General features: G+C 38.6%; 1 protein-coding gene across 1 annotated transcript; it reads left to right on the top strand.

Annotated features, from left to right (window-relative positions):
* Positions 1–1,273: 1,273 nt before the first annotated feature.
* LOC131000403 (gibberellin 2-beta-dioxygenase 2-like) lies at positions 1,274–5,001 on the top strand. Its single transcript, XM_057926290.1, has 2 exons — positions 1,274–1,792; positions 4,185–5,001. The coding sequence occupies exons 1-2, from the start codon at positions 1,416–1,418 to the stop codon at positions 4,813–4,815; spliced, it is 1,008 nt and encodes a 335-aa protein (XP_057782273.1). The 5' UTR covers positions 1,274–1,415; the 3' UTR covers positions 4,816–5,001.
* The last annotated feature ends 13,645 nt before the right edge of the window (positions 5,002–18,646 follow it).

Genomic DNA, 18,646 nt, shown 5'->3' on the forward strand with positions numbered 1-18,646 from the left:
TTTACTAATCTTAATACTAGAATAATAAGAATAAGAAGAAGAAGAAGAAGAAGAAAGAAGAAGAAGAAGAGAAGAGAAGAAGAAGAAGAAGAGAAGAAGAAGAGAAGAAGAAGAAGAAGAGAAGAAGAAGAAGAAGAAAAGAAGAAGAAGAAGAAAAGAAGAAGAAGAGAAAAAGAGAAGAAGAACAAGAAAGAATAAGAAGAATAATAAGAAGAATAATAATAATAATAACAACAAAAACAACACAACAATAATAAAACAATAACAATAAAAATAATAATAATATAATAATAATAATAATAAAGGATAATAATAATAATAATAATAATAATAATAAGGATAATAATATAATAATAATAATAATAATAATAATAATAATAATAATATAATAATAATAATAATAATAATAATAATAATAACAACAAGAATAATAATAAGAATAATAAAGATAAAGATAATAATAATAAATAATAATAATAATAATAATAATAATAAGAATATGAATAATAATAATAATAATAATAATAATAATAATAAGAATAATAACAATAGTAATAATAATAACAATAGTAATAATAATAATAATAATAATAATAATAATAATAATAATAATAATAATAATAATAATAATAATAATAATATTTAGTTTAGGGGAGACTAATTACATAATTAATGATGGAATAAAGTGGGCCCAATAGATAAAAGTGTAGTAAATTTAAAAGCAAGGGAGGGTATAATTGTCCAAAAAGCAGAGTAGGAGTTTATTTCGTGGACAAATATTTAAGGGCGAGTAGGAGTTTATTTCGTGGACAGAGGGAGTATATATTAGGGATTTTGGTAAATCAACAATAATGACGTACATCAAACTATATATCTACACAAACGCTACAAACCCACAAACATAGGATATCGTAATAATATACTCCATATAAAGTCGTATGTCAGGCTCAGGCCTTCTCAAATAAATAATTAATTATAAAACCATATAATTAAAAATAAAGATAAACCTCTGTCGAACTATTTTTCACCGACTCACTCGAGGCATCTCAAAAATCATTAACTTTTTTGTGGTTAAAAAATGCAACCCACTGTCGGAACTAATTGGAGTTTGCTGTTTGTAGCGTCCTGACCGTGTACGACTTCTCCCCCCCCCCCTCTCTCTCTCTCTCTCTCTCTCTCACACACACACACACACACATATATAATACATTTATAGTCAGTAGTCATCAATAGTATTTATTTCTAATCAGAAATTTGTAACTATTTCCATCATTTAATGTTTCAATTATTTAAAAATCGTTGAAGGTGGTCGCCCCCTCTCCCTCTATTTAACCGCCAAACTCAACCCTACAAAAATCCCCCCTTCCAACTGCAAACAAATCTCTCTCTCTCTCTCTCTCTCTCATAGCATTAAAATGGTGCCATCTCCGGCTCCTCTGCGCACGAAGAAAACCCGGGCCGTGGGAGTTCCGGTGATCGATTTCAGGCAGGAGAGATCGAAAGTCACCGGATTAATCCTGCAAGCGTGCCAGGACTTCGGATTTTTCCAAGTCGAAAACCACGGAATCTCCCAAGAGATCATCTCGAGAGTGGAAAGCGAGGGCCGCAATTTCTTCGCCAAAGCTGCATGCGACAAGCAACGCGCCGGCCCGCCCACGCCCTTCGGCTACGGCTGCAAGAACATCGGATTCAACGGCGACAAAGGCGAGCTCGAATATCTCCTGCTCGAGGCCAATTCTCTCTCCATTTCTCGTAGATCCAAATCCATCTCTTCCGATCCCAACACCTTCAGGTAATTCATTAATCAACCATCCTCTCTCTCTCTCTCTCTATATATATATATATATATATATATATATATATATATGATTTATGAGTTAAGACTAATTAAGAATGTTTGTGTTGAAATAAAAAATTTAAGTATATATATGTAAAATGTTGTTGTTGAGAATATCATGAATGAGTTGCTTACATGCAGAACGTAGTATTTAATTATTAGTAGTTAACTTATGGAGTACGTATGTATATATTTATTTTTTTATTACAATTAATGTGTAACAACTTGCTTACGCTACCTGTGACTAGCTAGAATAATGAAATGTTGGGAGATTTTTTTTGCAAGGTATATATGAACTATATATATAGAGGGCTTCTTCTTTTTTTGGAAAAAACTTATCAAATAATCATGTTGGACTTATAGTACAATAATGAGCATGAGTGACTACTCATAACAACCGTGGACTTTGGTATATAGTTTGACCAGAAAACAAGATTAGTTTCTGGAATAACATTGACAATTCTATATTAAGACCGGAAATTTAGTGATTTCTAGTGGAATTAAATGACAATTAATGCTCGTCCAAATACGATACTGTGACAACGACCATACATACTAGTGAAGAAATTCAAGGACTGTGACTCAAAAAATACTGTTCAGAGCCATATTAATTGACAATCATATCTATAGACTATAGTAATAGAGTAATGTTAAACAGCCACATTGTGGGCACCCACAATTTACTTAAGTAGAAAATAATTTAATTTATTTTTTAAAATAAAAATAAGATTTAGTTATTTTATCATATTCTCTACACAATAGTTATTTTTTTGCAATTTTTTGGTAACTTTTTAATTTTTATTAAAAAATAAATTAAAAATAAAAAATGCAAAAAAAATTAAAAAAGTAAGTACAATGTAGAGAATATAATAAAATAACTAAATCCTATTTTTATTTAAAAAAATAAATTAAATAAATCAAAATTGTCCTTATTATATTAGTGTGTGGGTGGCCACAATATGGCTGCATAGATTTATTGATAGTAATATACACAAGAATATATATGTAGGATTTACTCAGAGTAGTCGGCCGTTATGAATTACTTTCGTTGCTAAGAATTGGATCCATAAATAACCTAACATCAAAAGAAGTGAATATTGTTGTACCACTTAATTTATGACACATGGTGAAAAGGAACTCCTTCCTATAAATGGTAATTACTATGTTGCCTTTGTGAAAGCTTAATTTGCCATGGCATGCGATTGAAAATTTAGGTAAAAAACATTCAAGATATTTACTCTTATTTTGTGTGGTTGGGCTCATGATTGTTCATTTCGCAATGTGGGATTACTAATGAATGAATCGCATCACATCACCCCAAAAAGTAAGGAATAATTTGCTCCCTTTCGCATCTACAAACAATAGACATATTTACTATACAATCTTAATGACTAGCAATTATATCTGGTCCCATTTGTGTATAGTGGAATAAAGTTATAGATAATATTTTAAAATATAAACTACAAAATGTGAATTATAATGTACTCCCTCCTTTTTTTTTATTAAGTGTCCTATTTTATTATTTTCTTTGTTTGTTAATAAGTGTCCCATTTCAAAATTTGAGAGTATAATTATGACATTCTTCCTATTTTATCCTTATTTAATATTTGTGTGAATATAATAATTAGTTGTACACATGCATTTATTATGATAATTATCAAGGCTACAAATGTAAATATATTATTTTATTGGTATGTGTATTTTGTTGGCTGAGGGCACTTAATAAAAAACGGGGGGAGTATTTGCTATGAAAAATAATAAATTCAAAACAGATACAATTTTTAATTGTTCCTAATTGAGATTCGAGACGAAAACTACGAATTCATTTAGTAAGTTAATGAGTTCATCATAAATTTTTATGATCTAAGAGCTTAAATAAGTTCATAATTTATATTAATAGCACTAAATTAAGAGATGAAATAAACTCTCATTTACTTACACAAGATGGCATTAATTATTTTTGTGATGTGAGCAAGCAAAATGCATCACCGCACATTTGTCAAACAATCACTCATAACTTCCACTCACATATAGATTTCTAAAACACACAAAGTAATTAAAATTCCAATAAATAAATAAATCCACACATTTAAAGTCAACACATGCATCAATGGGCTTCACACTGAAATAATGTGGCGTACTAAACTAATATACCTGGATGCCAAATATAGGAAATATTATTCATGCTGTCATGCCTGAAGCCAACATAGTGTAGCATAGACATAGTACTAGGTAATTGTCAAAAGGGCATATGATTTTGTTCTAATCTTCTTCTCTTTCTTCTTCTTCTTCTTCTTCTTCTTCTTTAAAAAAAAGTATTGTATTTAATTTAATTATAATATTGCAGCGGCGCAGTGAATGATTACATAGAAGCAGTTAGGAAGATGACATGCGAGATTCTAGAAATGGTGGGTGAAGGCCTGTGGGCCCAGGATAAATCTATTTTTAGTAAGCTTATCGAAGATGGAAGCAGCGATTCCTGCTTCCGGATCAATCACTATCCTTCAGTCAATGCCGCTGCCGACATCGACGACGATGATTGGCGGACTCACCCCAAACCGTTGGACGACCCGTCCAAGATCCGGATCGGGTTCGGCGAGCATTCGGACCCCCAGATCCTCACCATCCTCAGATCCAACAACGTCGCGGGCCTCCAGATCCTCTCCGGGGACGGGTTGTGGGTCCCCGTCCCGCCCGACCCGCACAACTTCTGCGTCTTCGTCGGCGACGCCTTTCAGGCCCTCACCAACGGCAGATTCACGAGCGTGCGGCACAGGGTGGTGGCGCGCTCGGCCAAGGCGAGGATGTCGATGATGTATTTCGCGGCGCCGCCTCTCGCCGCCACCATCTCGCCCATGCCGGAGCTGCTCTCCGCCCAAAATCCGAGTATTTATAGGGCCTTCACGTGGGGGGAGTATAAGACCACCGCTTATTCATTGAGATTGGCAGATCATCGTCTCGACCTCTTTAGAAAATAAAAATTAATCAACATTTTAGTATTTATTTAGTAGTAATTAATTATATTTTGGTGTTTCGGTTTCAAAGCTTTGAAGTAATTAAGAGGGGCGGGTGTAGTTGCACATGTACATGTTCTATACAAAACTTTTAGTTTTTGTGCAACGGTTTTAATTATATATATAGAAGGTAATTAAGTTTTGATGTGAGAGCTGGTGCCCCCATCTTGTTGAATTAGAGAATGACTACAATTCAAAAGTAAATTTCTCGATTTATCGTGAAACTTTGTTCCATTCCATGATTTAAGGAGTTATTATATATTATTTGTATGAAGTCGGCTTTTATTCAGTTCAATCATCATATATATGGACCTAGTGTGTCCACGGCGCAATGATAAAAAAGCAAAAGCTCCTGCGGGAAATGAGGATTTTGATGCAAGAAAGGGAAATTGAAGATTCTAGTATATATTTAATATTTTTGTTTCTGCAAAAAATATTACTATATATAATATTTGTACTGACGAATGTATTGCTGAAAATAGTAACTCTAGTTTTCTGTGTGTCGTCTTTCCATTTAAAAAAATAAAGAAATTAGAAATAAGAAACAAAAGAATCAAAATTTTGCTTCACATAATGATCGGCCAATTATGGTAATAATTAAATGTAATTTTAGTTAATTTAATTTAATCTATTCTTTATATACATATAAGAAGCCATTATTTTTTAAAGAAATCATGAAATTGTTATTCAAATCAATTTGAAATTGATTTCAAATTAAAAATTACTATCTTTTTAATATATATAGATGAGTGATTGTGGTTGCATTGGGTGTGGGCTCACATAAAAATGAGTGATTGTAGCTACAAAAAGAGAAAATATGATCATGTATAAAAAATGACAGTTATATATATATTTTTTTGATCGGTAAAATTAATATTTTATTTAGATAAAAAGCAAGGCACCAGGGATGCCAATCAAAACAAGAAGGAAAGATTGAAACCCTTTGAGCACCACATGGTGAAAGGGATTCTCAACTCCAAAACTTTATAGACCTCATTCCAACTCCAAAGTCTACCCTTGATCTGTAAAACAAGTCTCTCAATATCCCAAATCTTTCCTTGAAAACGACTCTCGTTTCTTTTTTCCCATAGCGTCCAAACCGTTCCCACCCATAACGCATTTAGCAATCTTCTTCCTTTCTTCTTTTTGGCAGCAGAGATGAAGGAAGTGTAGTAATGAAGAGTACCTCTAGGATTTGCCGTTTTGATGTGTAACCATTGGAAGATTTGGTCCCACACCGCTGCAGCTTTCGGGCAATGAAGAAAAAGATGTTCCGTCGTCTCCTCTCCAGCAAAGCAAGAGTTGCATCCTCTCTCTTCCCAGCTAATTTGAATTTGTCGTCTTCTTAAGTTGTCACAGGTAGCCAAACGATTTCTAAGACATCTCCACGCTGTCACCTTGGCTTTGTGCGATGTTGGAGCCTCCCAAACCATTGCCATCTCAGCCGGTTGAGTTTGTTGTGCCTCTCTGGAAGCCGCCACCAAATCATAAGCCGACTTTGTTGAGAATTTACCGTCCGTAGTTGCCTTCCAACTCCATCCATCAGTTAAACCTGTAGAAGGGACAAAAGCAGCAACAAGTCTCAAAAGTTCCTCTACCTGTCCAGTCTCCCTTTCCCTCAAATCCCTCCTCCAATTCACCGACCACACCCACTCTTCTCCTTCCCAAAACCCACTCTCTCCGACTAGGCTTTTCTTATTCGAACACAAGTTATACAATCTCGGGAAAGAGAACTTGAGAGGTTTGTTAACAGCCCACACGTCCTCCCAGAACATTGTATTCATCCCATCCCCGAGACGGTGTTGAAGGTGATCAATGAACCATCTATCGTCTCTTCCTCCCCCTTTCTCCACAATTTTCGCCCACCACCCCAACTGCCCACTTCTTCCCATCACCGAGCAATCCCCCTCTTCGCCCCAGACAAGTTCCCCATAAATCGATTTGATCACTCTCGCCCACAAAGCTTCCCCATCCACCAAAAATCTCCAAAGCCATTTAATTAACAGAACATGATTAAACAATTCCACATCCCGAAACCCAAGACCTCCTGTTTTCTTATTGGAACACAAGGAGCTCCATTTAAACCAGGTGATTCTTCCCGACTGAGAGCCTCCACCCCACAGAAATCTGGAGAACAAGGAATTGAGATTCTTGAGCACTGTCTTGGGAATAAAAGCGTATGCCAGTTGAAATACCGGAATAGATTGAAGCACCGCTTTGACAAGTGTGATCCTCCCTGCCAACGAGAGAGGTCTTTTTCTCCAGCTTGCAATTTTGTTTGAGACTTTATCCACCAAGAAATTCCACTCGCTAACACCATTGCTTCGACCTCCAATTTTGGTTCCCAAGTAAAGACACGGAAATGAACAAATCTTGCAATGGAGAAACGAAGCCCATGTCCTCTCGACTGACACATTCACTCCCACCGTCATCAGGCTGCTCTTCGCGAAGTTGACAGCAAGACCCGAGACAAAATGAAAGAGAAGCAACAGACTTTTCAGTGATTCCACATTACGCTCATCAGCCTCTAAAATAAAGATGGTGTCATCCGCGTACTGGAGGTGTGTAATCGGCACTTCATCCTTACCAATCTTAGCAGGAAACAATAACTGTCGTTCCACTGCTCTCTCAACGAGCGCATTCAACCCTTCTGCAACAATGAGGAACAAGAAGAGAGACATCGGGTCTCCCTGTCTCAAGCCTCTCTCCATTTTGAAATCTCCCGTTGATGACCCGTTAACAAGGACACTTGCCGTGGCTGACTGTAGACACCCTTGAATCCATTTCCTCCAAATCCCATCGAAGTTCATTCTGTCCAGCAAAGTATCCAAAAAGTCCCATTGAACTGAATCGAAAGCTTTGGCAAAGTCAATCTTAAAGAAGATCCGGCTTCGTCGCTTCTTTTTTGACTCAACAACAGCTTCATTCAAAATTACCGCACCATCGAGAATGAACCGCCCTTTAACGAAAGCGCTTTGATTATCAGAGATGATCGACCCCATCACCTTCGTCAGTCTCCCCGCCAAGATCTTGGCAATGATTTTATACAAGCTGGTAATGAGCGAGATTGGGCGAAATTCGTTCAACGAATCAGCCCCTTCTTTCTTCGGTATTAAAACGATGAAAGAAGCATTACCTCCTTTAGGAATTTTACCGTTCGTGTGGAAGTCCTTCAAGACCTGGAGGATATCCTCCTTAACCACATGCCAAGCCGATCTCCAGAATGAAAAGTTAAAGCCATCAGGTCCTGGACTCTTATCGCCAGAGCAGCTCCAGACCGCTTCTTTAACTTCTTCAGGTTCGAAACCTCTAATCAGCCAATTTCTCTCCTCATCAGAGATTTTCCTTCTCACAAAGTCAATGGGAATAACAGGCATCTGTCTATCTTTCCGCTTGAAAAAGGTTTCAAAATGATTTCTCACCCTAGCTTTTACCTCTTCCGGTTTGGAGATCCATGAGTTATCAAAGGTTAGTCCGCCTATGTCATTCTTCAACCGCCTCCCTTTAATCGCCTTATGGAAGAAGCCAGAATTCACATCTCCCTCCTTAAGCCATTTCAGTTTAGCCTTCTGTTGTAAAGTCATCTGCTTATGCTTCAGCTGAAGGGAAAGGAGAGCTTGGAGCTCATTTCTCCTGATAACATCCACTTCGCCTAAACAACTCTGCTCGTCAAGCTCATCTTTCTGTTGTAACTCCTTCTTTAATTCATGAATTTTAGAATCAATCTCACCAAAGGATGTGCGATTCCAAACTTTTAAAGCCTCGCGAAGTTTTTTCAATTTCTCCTTAACCACGAAAAAGCTCCATCCCTGACAGTCAGTCCCCGTTCACACTTTCTTTACAACATCTTCAAACTCCGGGTGATTCGTCCAAGCATTTAGGAACCTAAAAGGTCTTGGTCCCCAATCCTCTGTTCTAGTAGTGAGAACAATTGGACAGTGATCCGAGATCGAACGTTGAAGACCGCGTGCAGAGCTTCCTTCCCAAGTAAGCATCCAAGTTTCGTTAACAAGGAAACGATCAATCTTGCTCTTGCATTTGCCATTGGGCTTGTACCAAGTGTACTTTCGACCTTGTGTATGTATTTCCTTGAGATCGTTCCCCCTAATAAATTCCTCGAAAAACCTCGCATCCGACGCTCGAAACGTCTCCCCACTGCCCACCCTCTCTTCTCTTCTCCTAACTGCGTTAAAATCTCCCAAAATACACACACTTCGATCCGCATTCTGTTCAACAATAGAACCAATTGCATCCCAGAGAATTCTCTTTTCCTTTGATTCAGTTGGCGCATAAACATTGATAATGCAACACAAGAGACCGTCCTCCTTGTACCTACCGTTAACAACCACGGCCCCCGGTAAATCCCAATAACTAGATGCTTCGAATACCTCCCTATTCCATAAACACGCAATTCCCCCAGCTCTCCCCTCAGAGTTCCTGATTGCCTTATCTGTGTTATTAAACCCCCACCAAGAATTACAAAAAACATCACTAAAAGTCTCCATTTTTGTCTCTTGTAAACAACAAATGTCAATCTTATGCCCTCTTACAAGTTCAATAACATCTCGCTGTTTCGCAATACTCCCCAAGCCCCTAATGTTGTATGACAGTAAATTCATGGACAATTCATCCGACTCCCAGCATTATTGAAGGAAAGGAAATTACCTTGCATCTCGATTTGGCGGACAATCACCTCTTCTTCAGTCTGACTTGAAAGCCCTAACTTCTTCCCAAAGTCCCAGATTTTCTGACCTGAAATTCCCCCATCCTCTGTCAAAAGCAACTCTTTTTGTCTCTCCCCAATGTGTTCCTCCCCTGCGGCCTCCTCCCCTCTCCCATTTAGTGATTCTATTTCAGAGATGAAACGCCCCCAATTCTCCTTCTCCCTCGCTCTATTCTTCTTTTTCCCTTTACCTTTTTTTCCTTTTGTGCATTGGTGATCAGCCCTTTTGTTGTTGGAAGGCAGCCTAACTTCCCCTGCTTGGGAGCCCGAAGAATCATCAATTTCGGTCCTAGACACTCCTTCAGAATGGTTGTTTTCTTCTACAATAACATTCTCGTCGAGACTCTCACTGTTATTTTCCAGATCATCAATTCCCCCTTGTAAAAGAATGGGTTCCTTTTCTCTCACATCAGGAACCGTGGGCAAGGAAAGAGGTACCTCAGAAAGAGTGGCATGATCGGCCCTGCAAGAAGACTGGCCTAAACCTGCGGCAGCAACCACTTTCAAAAGCAGTCTCGAGCCTCCCAACGTTGTCTCCTCATGATTGGTAACCTCGACTGACGTATCTGCAACGGTTTGTTGCGAAGGAATCGAAGCGATCAATTCTTGGAGAACTGAAACGTCTTGCGAAGGAATTGAAGAGTTCAATTCTTGAAGAACAGAAACGTCTCCATCTCCCACACCGATGTCATCCATCATTCCGATTGTAGCGATAGCCGGATCCATGGATTCCGCTCCATCCGACCATCCTGAATCCGATTCCGATTCCGACTCATCTAAATCCGGTTCTCCGAACAAGGACGAGAGTGGGTTATCCTGAATTTCTTCAATGCGAAGTGTGAAACTAGCTCCATCAATGCAACACTCCAAAACTTGCTCAATGGATTTGAGACCTGTAGAGATTTGGATCAAAGCTTCGTCCAATTTCTCTCTTTCTTTCGTCAGTTCGTGAATTTTCAAAACCCGCCCAAAGTTTGCCGTCACCGAATCAAAGAAACGAGAGTTCCATGCATGAAGCGGGATCCCAATCCATCTCGTCCAGATAGCTCGCTGCTGGTGTACATCAACGAAGTTCCATTTCCTCTTCCAAAGAAACCAGAAGTCACTCCATTCATCCAACTGTAGGAACCGTATTTTGACATACGGTTCGTGTGCCCACGATCCATTTCGGATATCTAACAAGTACATACAAAAACCATAATCCTACAAGGTAGTAAAAGAAGTATACCTACGAAACGAGAAGTGATCGACTCCAGAGTTGATCTTCCGAATTGTTCCCACGGCAAGATTCGACGTTGGATGGCAACGATCTTCGAATCCTATCTCAACTCCAATGAACAAAAACTCTCAATCTCTTTCTTTCTCAATTTCTCTCTTTCTCAAATTGTCTACAATTGCTACGTGATTCTTCATTCTTAAGAATGATATCACATACTTTTCTTTTCTTTTACTTTTGATTAAAATAGCAAAAGATAAGAATAATAGCAATTATTATGTTTGCCATTTATTTATTTCACTTTTGGCAAAGTGATATCTTTAGCAATTATTTATGAGAAAGAATCTAGAGATAATGAATTGTTTGCCCACTTGAGATTTAAGCCTTAATTTGGGCCAATCGGGGATCTACTAGCTCGAATAAAGTTTGGCCTCCCAGTGCTCGATTTTTCTTATTCAGCCCAGAATATAAATCGAGACACTAGTATTAATTTATTCCACTAGAAAATTAATACTGAATTACCTCTTTATTCTTTAGGTGAGTCGGGGCTAGTATTAGACTTAATTAATCTCCGTGTTTAAGATATCGAATATCCATTAATTAATTAATTCCTCTGACGGTCAATTAATTAATTAATTAGTCGTTTAATTATAAACGACATCTCGAGTGCTACCACTTAAACTTATTATCGTATCGGAACTAATTCCACCTGCAGGGTTTAATACGATAAACTTATTAAGTTCCTCGAGAGGATATTATCATCCTGTTATTAGCAGGACACGGATCCTTATTGCAATATAATCGCATGTCAAATAATAATTGCTATCACCCAAAGTATCGAGTATATTGAGCTTCAAGAGAACTCTCACCCATGATAAATCAAAGCAATAGTCAATCTATTATTCACACCGATTAATCCAACTAAGGTTAAGACTATTTAAGTCGCCGAGATCTTGATTCTTAATTAGTCAGAATATAAGAATTCATCTCACTGTGATCCTGTTCAATACACGAAGGTACTAGCATAAATAAATAGCCAAGACAAACTATTTATCCATTTATGCTACAATCTAAACCAGCAACTCGTCCATAGTTGCCTCGATTGTGAACTCAATTTATATCTCAACTTTTTCCAATTATATGATCTTCTGTGATCTACAACACACCATATAATCTATAGTATGAGATAAATTGGACTATAATAGGATTATGCAATAACAATAATTCAGATAGGAAAATAGTAGTGAATAAGGTATCAATATATACAAGCATAAAAGCGTTGCTTTAAGTATATAACCCTTCAATTCTCCCACTTATACTAAAGCAAACTTTTAGTATACAACGTGACTAATAAACTGATAATATCCTCTAGCTATCCACTCGCTTGTAAATCTCTATTACAAATTCTCCCACTTATACTAAAGTTTAGTTTAGTATCGGGAGGTCACGAACTCCAAGGTCTTCAACATGCTTGTTGAACACCGCACCAGGAAGACTCTTCGTGAAGGGATCAGCAAGATTATCAACTCCCGCAATATGTAGTAATGCAACATCACCATGCTTGACCACTGACCGAATGTAATGATACTTGCCATCAATGTGTTTCATGGATTGATGACATCTTGAATCCTTGCTATTCGCAATAGCAGCCTCGTTATCACAATAAATTGTGATGCACTTCGGCAAACTAGGAATCACATCAATCTCAGTTAGGAAGTTCCTGAGCCATATAGCCTCTTTAGCAGCTTCACAAGCAGCTACATACTCAGCTTCCATGGTGGATAGTGAATTGCATTTCTGCTTTACACTTCTCCACACAATGGCTCCACCCCCAAACTTAAACACATAGCCAGTAGTAGACCGCCTCTTGTCCTTATCACCTTGATAATCGGCGTCTACATACCCTACTGGTGTCAGATCATGAGACTGGTAAACTAACGCATACTCCTTAGTCCGTTTAAGGTACTTGAGTATGTGCTTTACAGCAGTCCAATGAGCTTGACCTGGATTCGCCTGATATCTTGCTGCAATGCCAACGGCAAAACAGATATCAGGCCTGGTACACTGCATCGCATACATGAGACTTCCTACAGCCGAAGCATAAGGAACTGTCTTCATGCTCGCTATTTGCTCAGGTGTTGAGGGACACAAAGCTTTAGATAGCGGAACACCATGTCTGAAAGGTAGAAAACCTTTCTTAGCATTCTGCATGCTGAACCGTGCCAAAACAGTGTCAATGTAGGATGCTTGAGACAAACTTAACATTCTCTTAGATCGGTCACGACCAATCTTTATTCCGAGAATATATGCTGCCTCTCCCAGATCCTTCATTTCAAACTGTTGGGATAACCACTCCTTAATGCCAGACAATACATTCACATTATCACTAATGAGAAGTATATCATCCACATAGAGTATAAGGAAAACCAAACTCCCATCGATACAGACCCTATAAACGCAGCTATCGTTGACACACTGCTCAAAACCATAAGTTTTGACCACGTCATCAAAACGTTTATTCCAGGATCGTGAAGCTTGCTTAAGTCCATAAATAGACTTCTTAAGCTTCCAAACTAGATGCTCTTCACCTTTCTTGATGAACCCTTCTGGTTGTAGCATATAGATATCTCTATCTTTTTCAAGATACCCATTCAAGAATGCGGTCTTGACATCCATTTGCCACACCTCAAGGTTCATATGGGCTGCCATGGACAAGAGAAATCGGATAGACTTAAGCATGGCTACTGGCGAAAAAGTTTCCTCAAAATCGATACCAGGTCGTTGAGTATAACCTTTCGCCACCAGTCTCGCTTTGAAGGCCGTAACCTTCCCATCTGGTCCTCTCTTGCGTTTGTATACCCATTTGCTACCAATGGCCTTTCGACCCTCAGGTAGCAAACATTTCTCGTATACATCCATGGCAGTTATGGATTCAAATTCTGAAACCATACATGCCTCCCACTCAAGAGCATCCGGATCTGCTAGTGCTTCGGAGTAAGTCCAGGGATCTTCTTCGATAAGCCCATCGTCAATTGAATCTTTAGATTTATTGACAAATGCATATCGACTGGGCAGTTTGCCCTTTGATTCCCTCTCACTTCGACGTGGCACTATTTCAGATTCGGTATCGACATTCTGTGCATTTTCTGATGAGACTTGCGTTACTACATCTTGCACAGTTGGCTGAATTGGCTGACTTGTCGTGCCAATTTCTTTGACCTCTCCGAATATAATTTTACTCTTATTTTTATGGTTATTTATGTAGTCCTCTTCCAAGAATCTTGCGTTAGTGCTAATAACGACTTTTTGATCCTTAGGACAATAAAAATAACCCCCTTTCGTTCCTCTAGGATATCCTATAAACAACTTTACTTCAGTTCTAGAGCTCAACTTATCGGCATCCTTGTTCAGCACGTGTGCTGGACTGCCCCAAACCCGGATGTGGTTAAGAGAAGGCTTGCGCCCTGACCACAGCTCGGACGGGGTCTTAGCAACCGACTTAGAAGGCACTAAGTTTAGAATGTAACCAGCTGTTTCTAAGGCATATCCCCAAAACGAAATGGGTAAAGTAGCAAAACTCATCATCGATCTAACCATCTCAAGAAGAGTTCTATTTCTTCTCTCTGCCACACCATTCTGTTGGGGTGTACCCGGTGTAGTCAACTGAGATGTAATCCCAGATTCTAACAAGTATGCTCTAAACTCGTTACTGAGGTATTCGCCACCGCGGTCAGATCGCAATGACTTGATACTTTTACCTTGTCGCTTTTCTACTTCCGCCTTGAATATTTGAAACTTGTCAAAGCATTCAGACTTGTAGCGCAACAAGTAAATGTACCCGTACCTTGAGTAATCGTCAATGAAAGTGACAAAGTACTCGTACCCTCCACGAGCTTGAGTGGACATAGGTCCGCACAAGTCAGAATGAACCAGTTCCAACACTTCTTTGGCCCTATACCCCTTGGCCTTGAAAGGCCGAGTCGTCATCTTTCCTTCTAGGCAGGATTCGCAGACTGGGATTGGTTCTACTTGAAGAGACTCCAAGATACCATCGGAAACCAGTCTTTGGATCCTCCTTAGATTGATGTGACCCAATCGTAGGTGCCAAAGAAGAGTTTGGTTCTCTAGAGAAGAAGCTTTTCTCTTCTTTTGGTTTGTAGTCAAAGTAAAAGCAGATGAAGAATAATCAAATGGACATGTAAAAGTATAAAGAGAATCAGCTGTACTTCTAAATAAAACTTGACCATCTTTAATGAATACTGCACTGTCTTCTAAAAGAACAGAATATCCATACTTTCGTAATTGAATGGTAGAAATCAAGTTTTTCCGAAAACCCGGAACATAGAGTACATCTCTTAAAACCAAAACATGTTCATCAATTAATAAATTCACATCTCCAGTTGAAACAACGGGTAAGCTTGCTTCATTTCCCATGGAGAGTGCTAGCTCGCCTTTACTAAGCTCCCTTGTCCGCAGGAACCCCTGCAAGGTGTAACAAACATGGTCAGTTGCACCCGAGTCAACAACCCATTGATGGGAAGATCTCGAAACTGAATATGTTTCTGTTACTAGAGCAATAGAAATACCTTGAGCTTTCTTCATCAAGGGACAGTCGGATTTCCAATGTCCTACTTGTTGACACTTGAAGCATTTCCCTTTCCCCTTTGGCTTGCCAACGCCTCCGGTCGGGCCTAGCTTCTTCTTGCTCCCACCTTTTTCTTGGCCTTTCTTGCCATGGGGCCCTTTCTTCTTCCTACCTTTCGGTGGAAAACTGGGTCCTGTGGCAGTGGCCAAAGCCTGTGGACTCTTTCCCATGACCCCTTCGGCCGCTACCAACTCATTAAGCAGTTCATTTAGAGTGAACTTTTTCTTGCCCATTACGGCATTGAGTCGGAAGTTTTCGTAGGATTTGGGCAGAGTGTGGAGAACCATGTCTACCTTAATGGCATCCTTGATTCCTCCACCGAGCACGTCCAGCTCATTGAAATGATTAATCATTCCAAGCACGTGCTCGCGCACAGACGAACCTTCCGTCATCTTTGAAGACATGAGTTTCCTCATGAGTTCAAAATGGACCGATCGGTCTGATTCCCCAAAGAGCTCCTCGAGGTTCCTTATAATTGCAGCCGCAGTCTCCAACGACTGATGTTGCAGCTGCAACGCAGAAGACATAGTGGTCATAATATAAGCTTTCGCCATATTATTCGCCCTATGCCACCGCTTATGGGCCTCCCTTTGCTCTTCGGAAGACCGAGTAGTAAGGTTCGCGGGAGCAGGAGTAGTAAGCACAAACTTATACTCCTCCGCGTCTAGGACAAATCCCAGATTGCGCTTCCATTCCGAAAAATTCGGACCAGTAAGCGGCTTAGCAGATAAAACATTCAAAAGCGGGGTAATAGTCATATCTGAAATATTAAACAAACAAATGCAAATAAGAAAACACGTTATTGCATAAAGATTCGTAGCAATAATATTGTAACCTTTTGATAAAACAATATTATTGAAACCTCCGTTAGCCCAATCGAATTACACGCAAGCCACGTTCGTGTGGACGTTTACGCGCTCTTCGTTTGACCAGACACCCAGTCTTTGGTCTCATTCCATTTTCAACTTATCCTTATGAAAAAATGGGACCAATAAACGGACCTTGTCTAGACCACGCAATTTCAAGAAGGGACTCCGTTGGGGAGTTGTACTTGAAATAAACGCCTAAGCTATGACCACAGTTTAGTCAACTTTATGACTATCTTTTATTTTAACCCCTTCTAGAATAATCCATGAAAGACTAACCCGTGCAAGCCACGTTCGTGTGGACGTTTACACGAGAAGCTCCCACTATTCTCAAGGTTAAAATAATTAATTTTAATCATTTCTAGAATAATTCGCAGAAATTAATACATGCAAGTCACGATAGTGTGAACGTTTACATGCAAAAACTCCCACTTATTCACAAGATTAAAATATTTTTTAATTTAGAAGTTTAACCGACAAAAGCTGCAAATTAATAACAAGTGCAAGCCACGTTCGTGTGGACGTTTACACCAATTATCAATTTACTTTGTCTTAAACCAACTGTGGAGGTCTATATCAATTTTATTTAAAAAATTGAATTATCCGCTTAGTCTTTTACTTCAAAAGGTTTACAGGTTAAATCACGTTAACACGGAAAACCTAAGCATGCATTTCTATAACACATGTAATAAAACATGCTCGCTTGAAATTCTAAAACATGCTTAGAGAAAACGTGATAACACATAGCATGATATACTATGCGCATTTAAAACCACATAGAGCAAAAAACATCATGCTATTAAAACACCTTAACGGTGATTAAATTCCACGACATAAAAGAAACCCGACAAAAAAAATGTCGTCTTATCGTGGAAACCTGGAACCTGTTCTTCCCTGCCTATTTTATTACAAATGAATAAAATAAGGGAAATTAAATTCTAATCTATTACATAATAGATTTCTTCGTCTTTTAGCAAGTCTCGTCGTCCGCGAAACACTCCTTCCATTAAGTAGCCCAAATTAAATAAAAGATCCCAAATTAATTAAATCAAAGAGGCTCAAATTAATTAAATAAAAGAGCCCAAATTAATAAGCTCAAATTAATTTAATTAAATAGGCCCAACTTAATTTAATTAAATAGGTCCAATATATTTAATTTAAGAGGCCCAAAAGAGAGCCCAATGAAATTAAATCATAGAAGTCCAAAAGATAGGCCCAATTCGTCAATCTGTTGCTGAACAGGTCAGCCAACTTCAACGCTCCGTTTGACCCCTCAAACGAACTCCAATCGTATTTTATGCAGAAATACGACTTCTTCGTCTTTGAAAGAGCTTTCCGTGGCCACTTGTTTCACCTCAATCGGACTTCTGTAGAGGAAGTTATAGCTGTTCTTCGGAGACTGCCAGAACTTGATTTCCTGCGAGAGGCACGGCGGCACCGGCTGAATTCCGGCACCGGGCGACCAGCGGGAGCCCGGAATTTCTGTGCTTCTCCATTTTGCATTCTATCACCCTCTGTTCTTGATTTCTATTGTTCTCCAATAGATAAACCAACAAAGAAAAAATACAAATGGAAATCCTAATCTAATCACGCATAGCTTGTCGTGATTTTAAGATTACAGGCCAAGATCGACAAATCAAATAAATGATCCACGATAAGACGACGAACAATATACAAAACCTGCATATTGATATAGCAAAGTTCTACCAAGATCTAATGGTTTTACTACTCATTAATCCGATAGAGCCGAAATGTCCGGACCTTGGCTCTGATACCAATTGTAGGAACCGTATTTTGACATACGGTTCGTGTGCCCACGATCCATTTCGGATATCTAACAAGTACATACAAAAACCATAATCCTACAAGGTAGTAAAAGAAGTATACCTACGAAACGAGAAGTGATCGACTCCAGAGTTGATCTTCCGAATTGTTCCCACGGCAAGATTCGACGTTGGATGGCAACGATCTTCGAATCCTATCTCAACTCCAATGAACAAAAACTCTCAATCTCTTTCTTTCTCAATTTCTCTCTTTCTCAAATTGTCTACAATTGCTACGTGATTCTTCATTCTTAAGAATGATATCACATACTTTTCTTTTCTTTTACTTTTGATTAAAATAGCAAAAGATAAGAATAATAGCAATTATTATGTTTGCCATTTATTTATTTCACTTTTGGCAAAGTGATATCTTTAGCAATTATTTATGAGAAAGAATCTAGAGATAATGAATTGTTTGCCCACTTGAGATTTAAGCCTTAATTTGGGCCAATCGGGGATCTACTAGCTCGAATAAAGTTTGGCCTCCCAGTGCTCGATTTTTCTTATTCAGCCCAGAATATA

The sequence above is a fragment of the Salvia miltiorrhiza genome, chromosome 8 (genome assembly GCF_028751815.1).
Source record: "Salvia miltiorrhiza cultivar Shanhuang (shh) chromosome 8, IMPLAD_Smil_shh, whole genome shotgun sequence".
Classification (NCBI taxonomy): Eukaryota; Viridiplantae; Streptophyta; class Magnoliopsida; order Lamiales; family Lamiaceae; genus Salvia; species Salvia miltiorrhiza.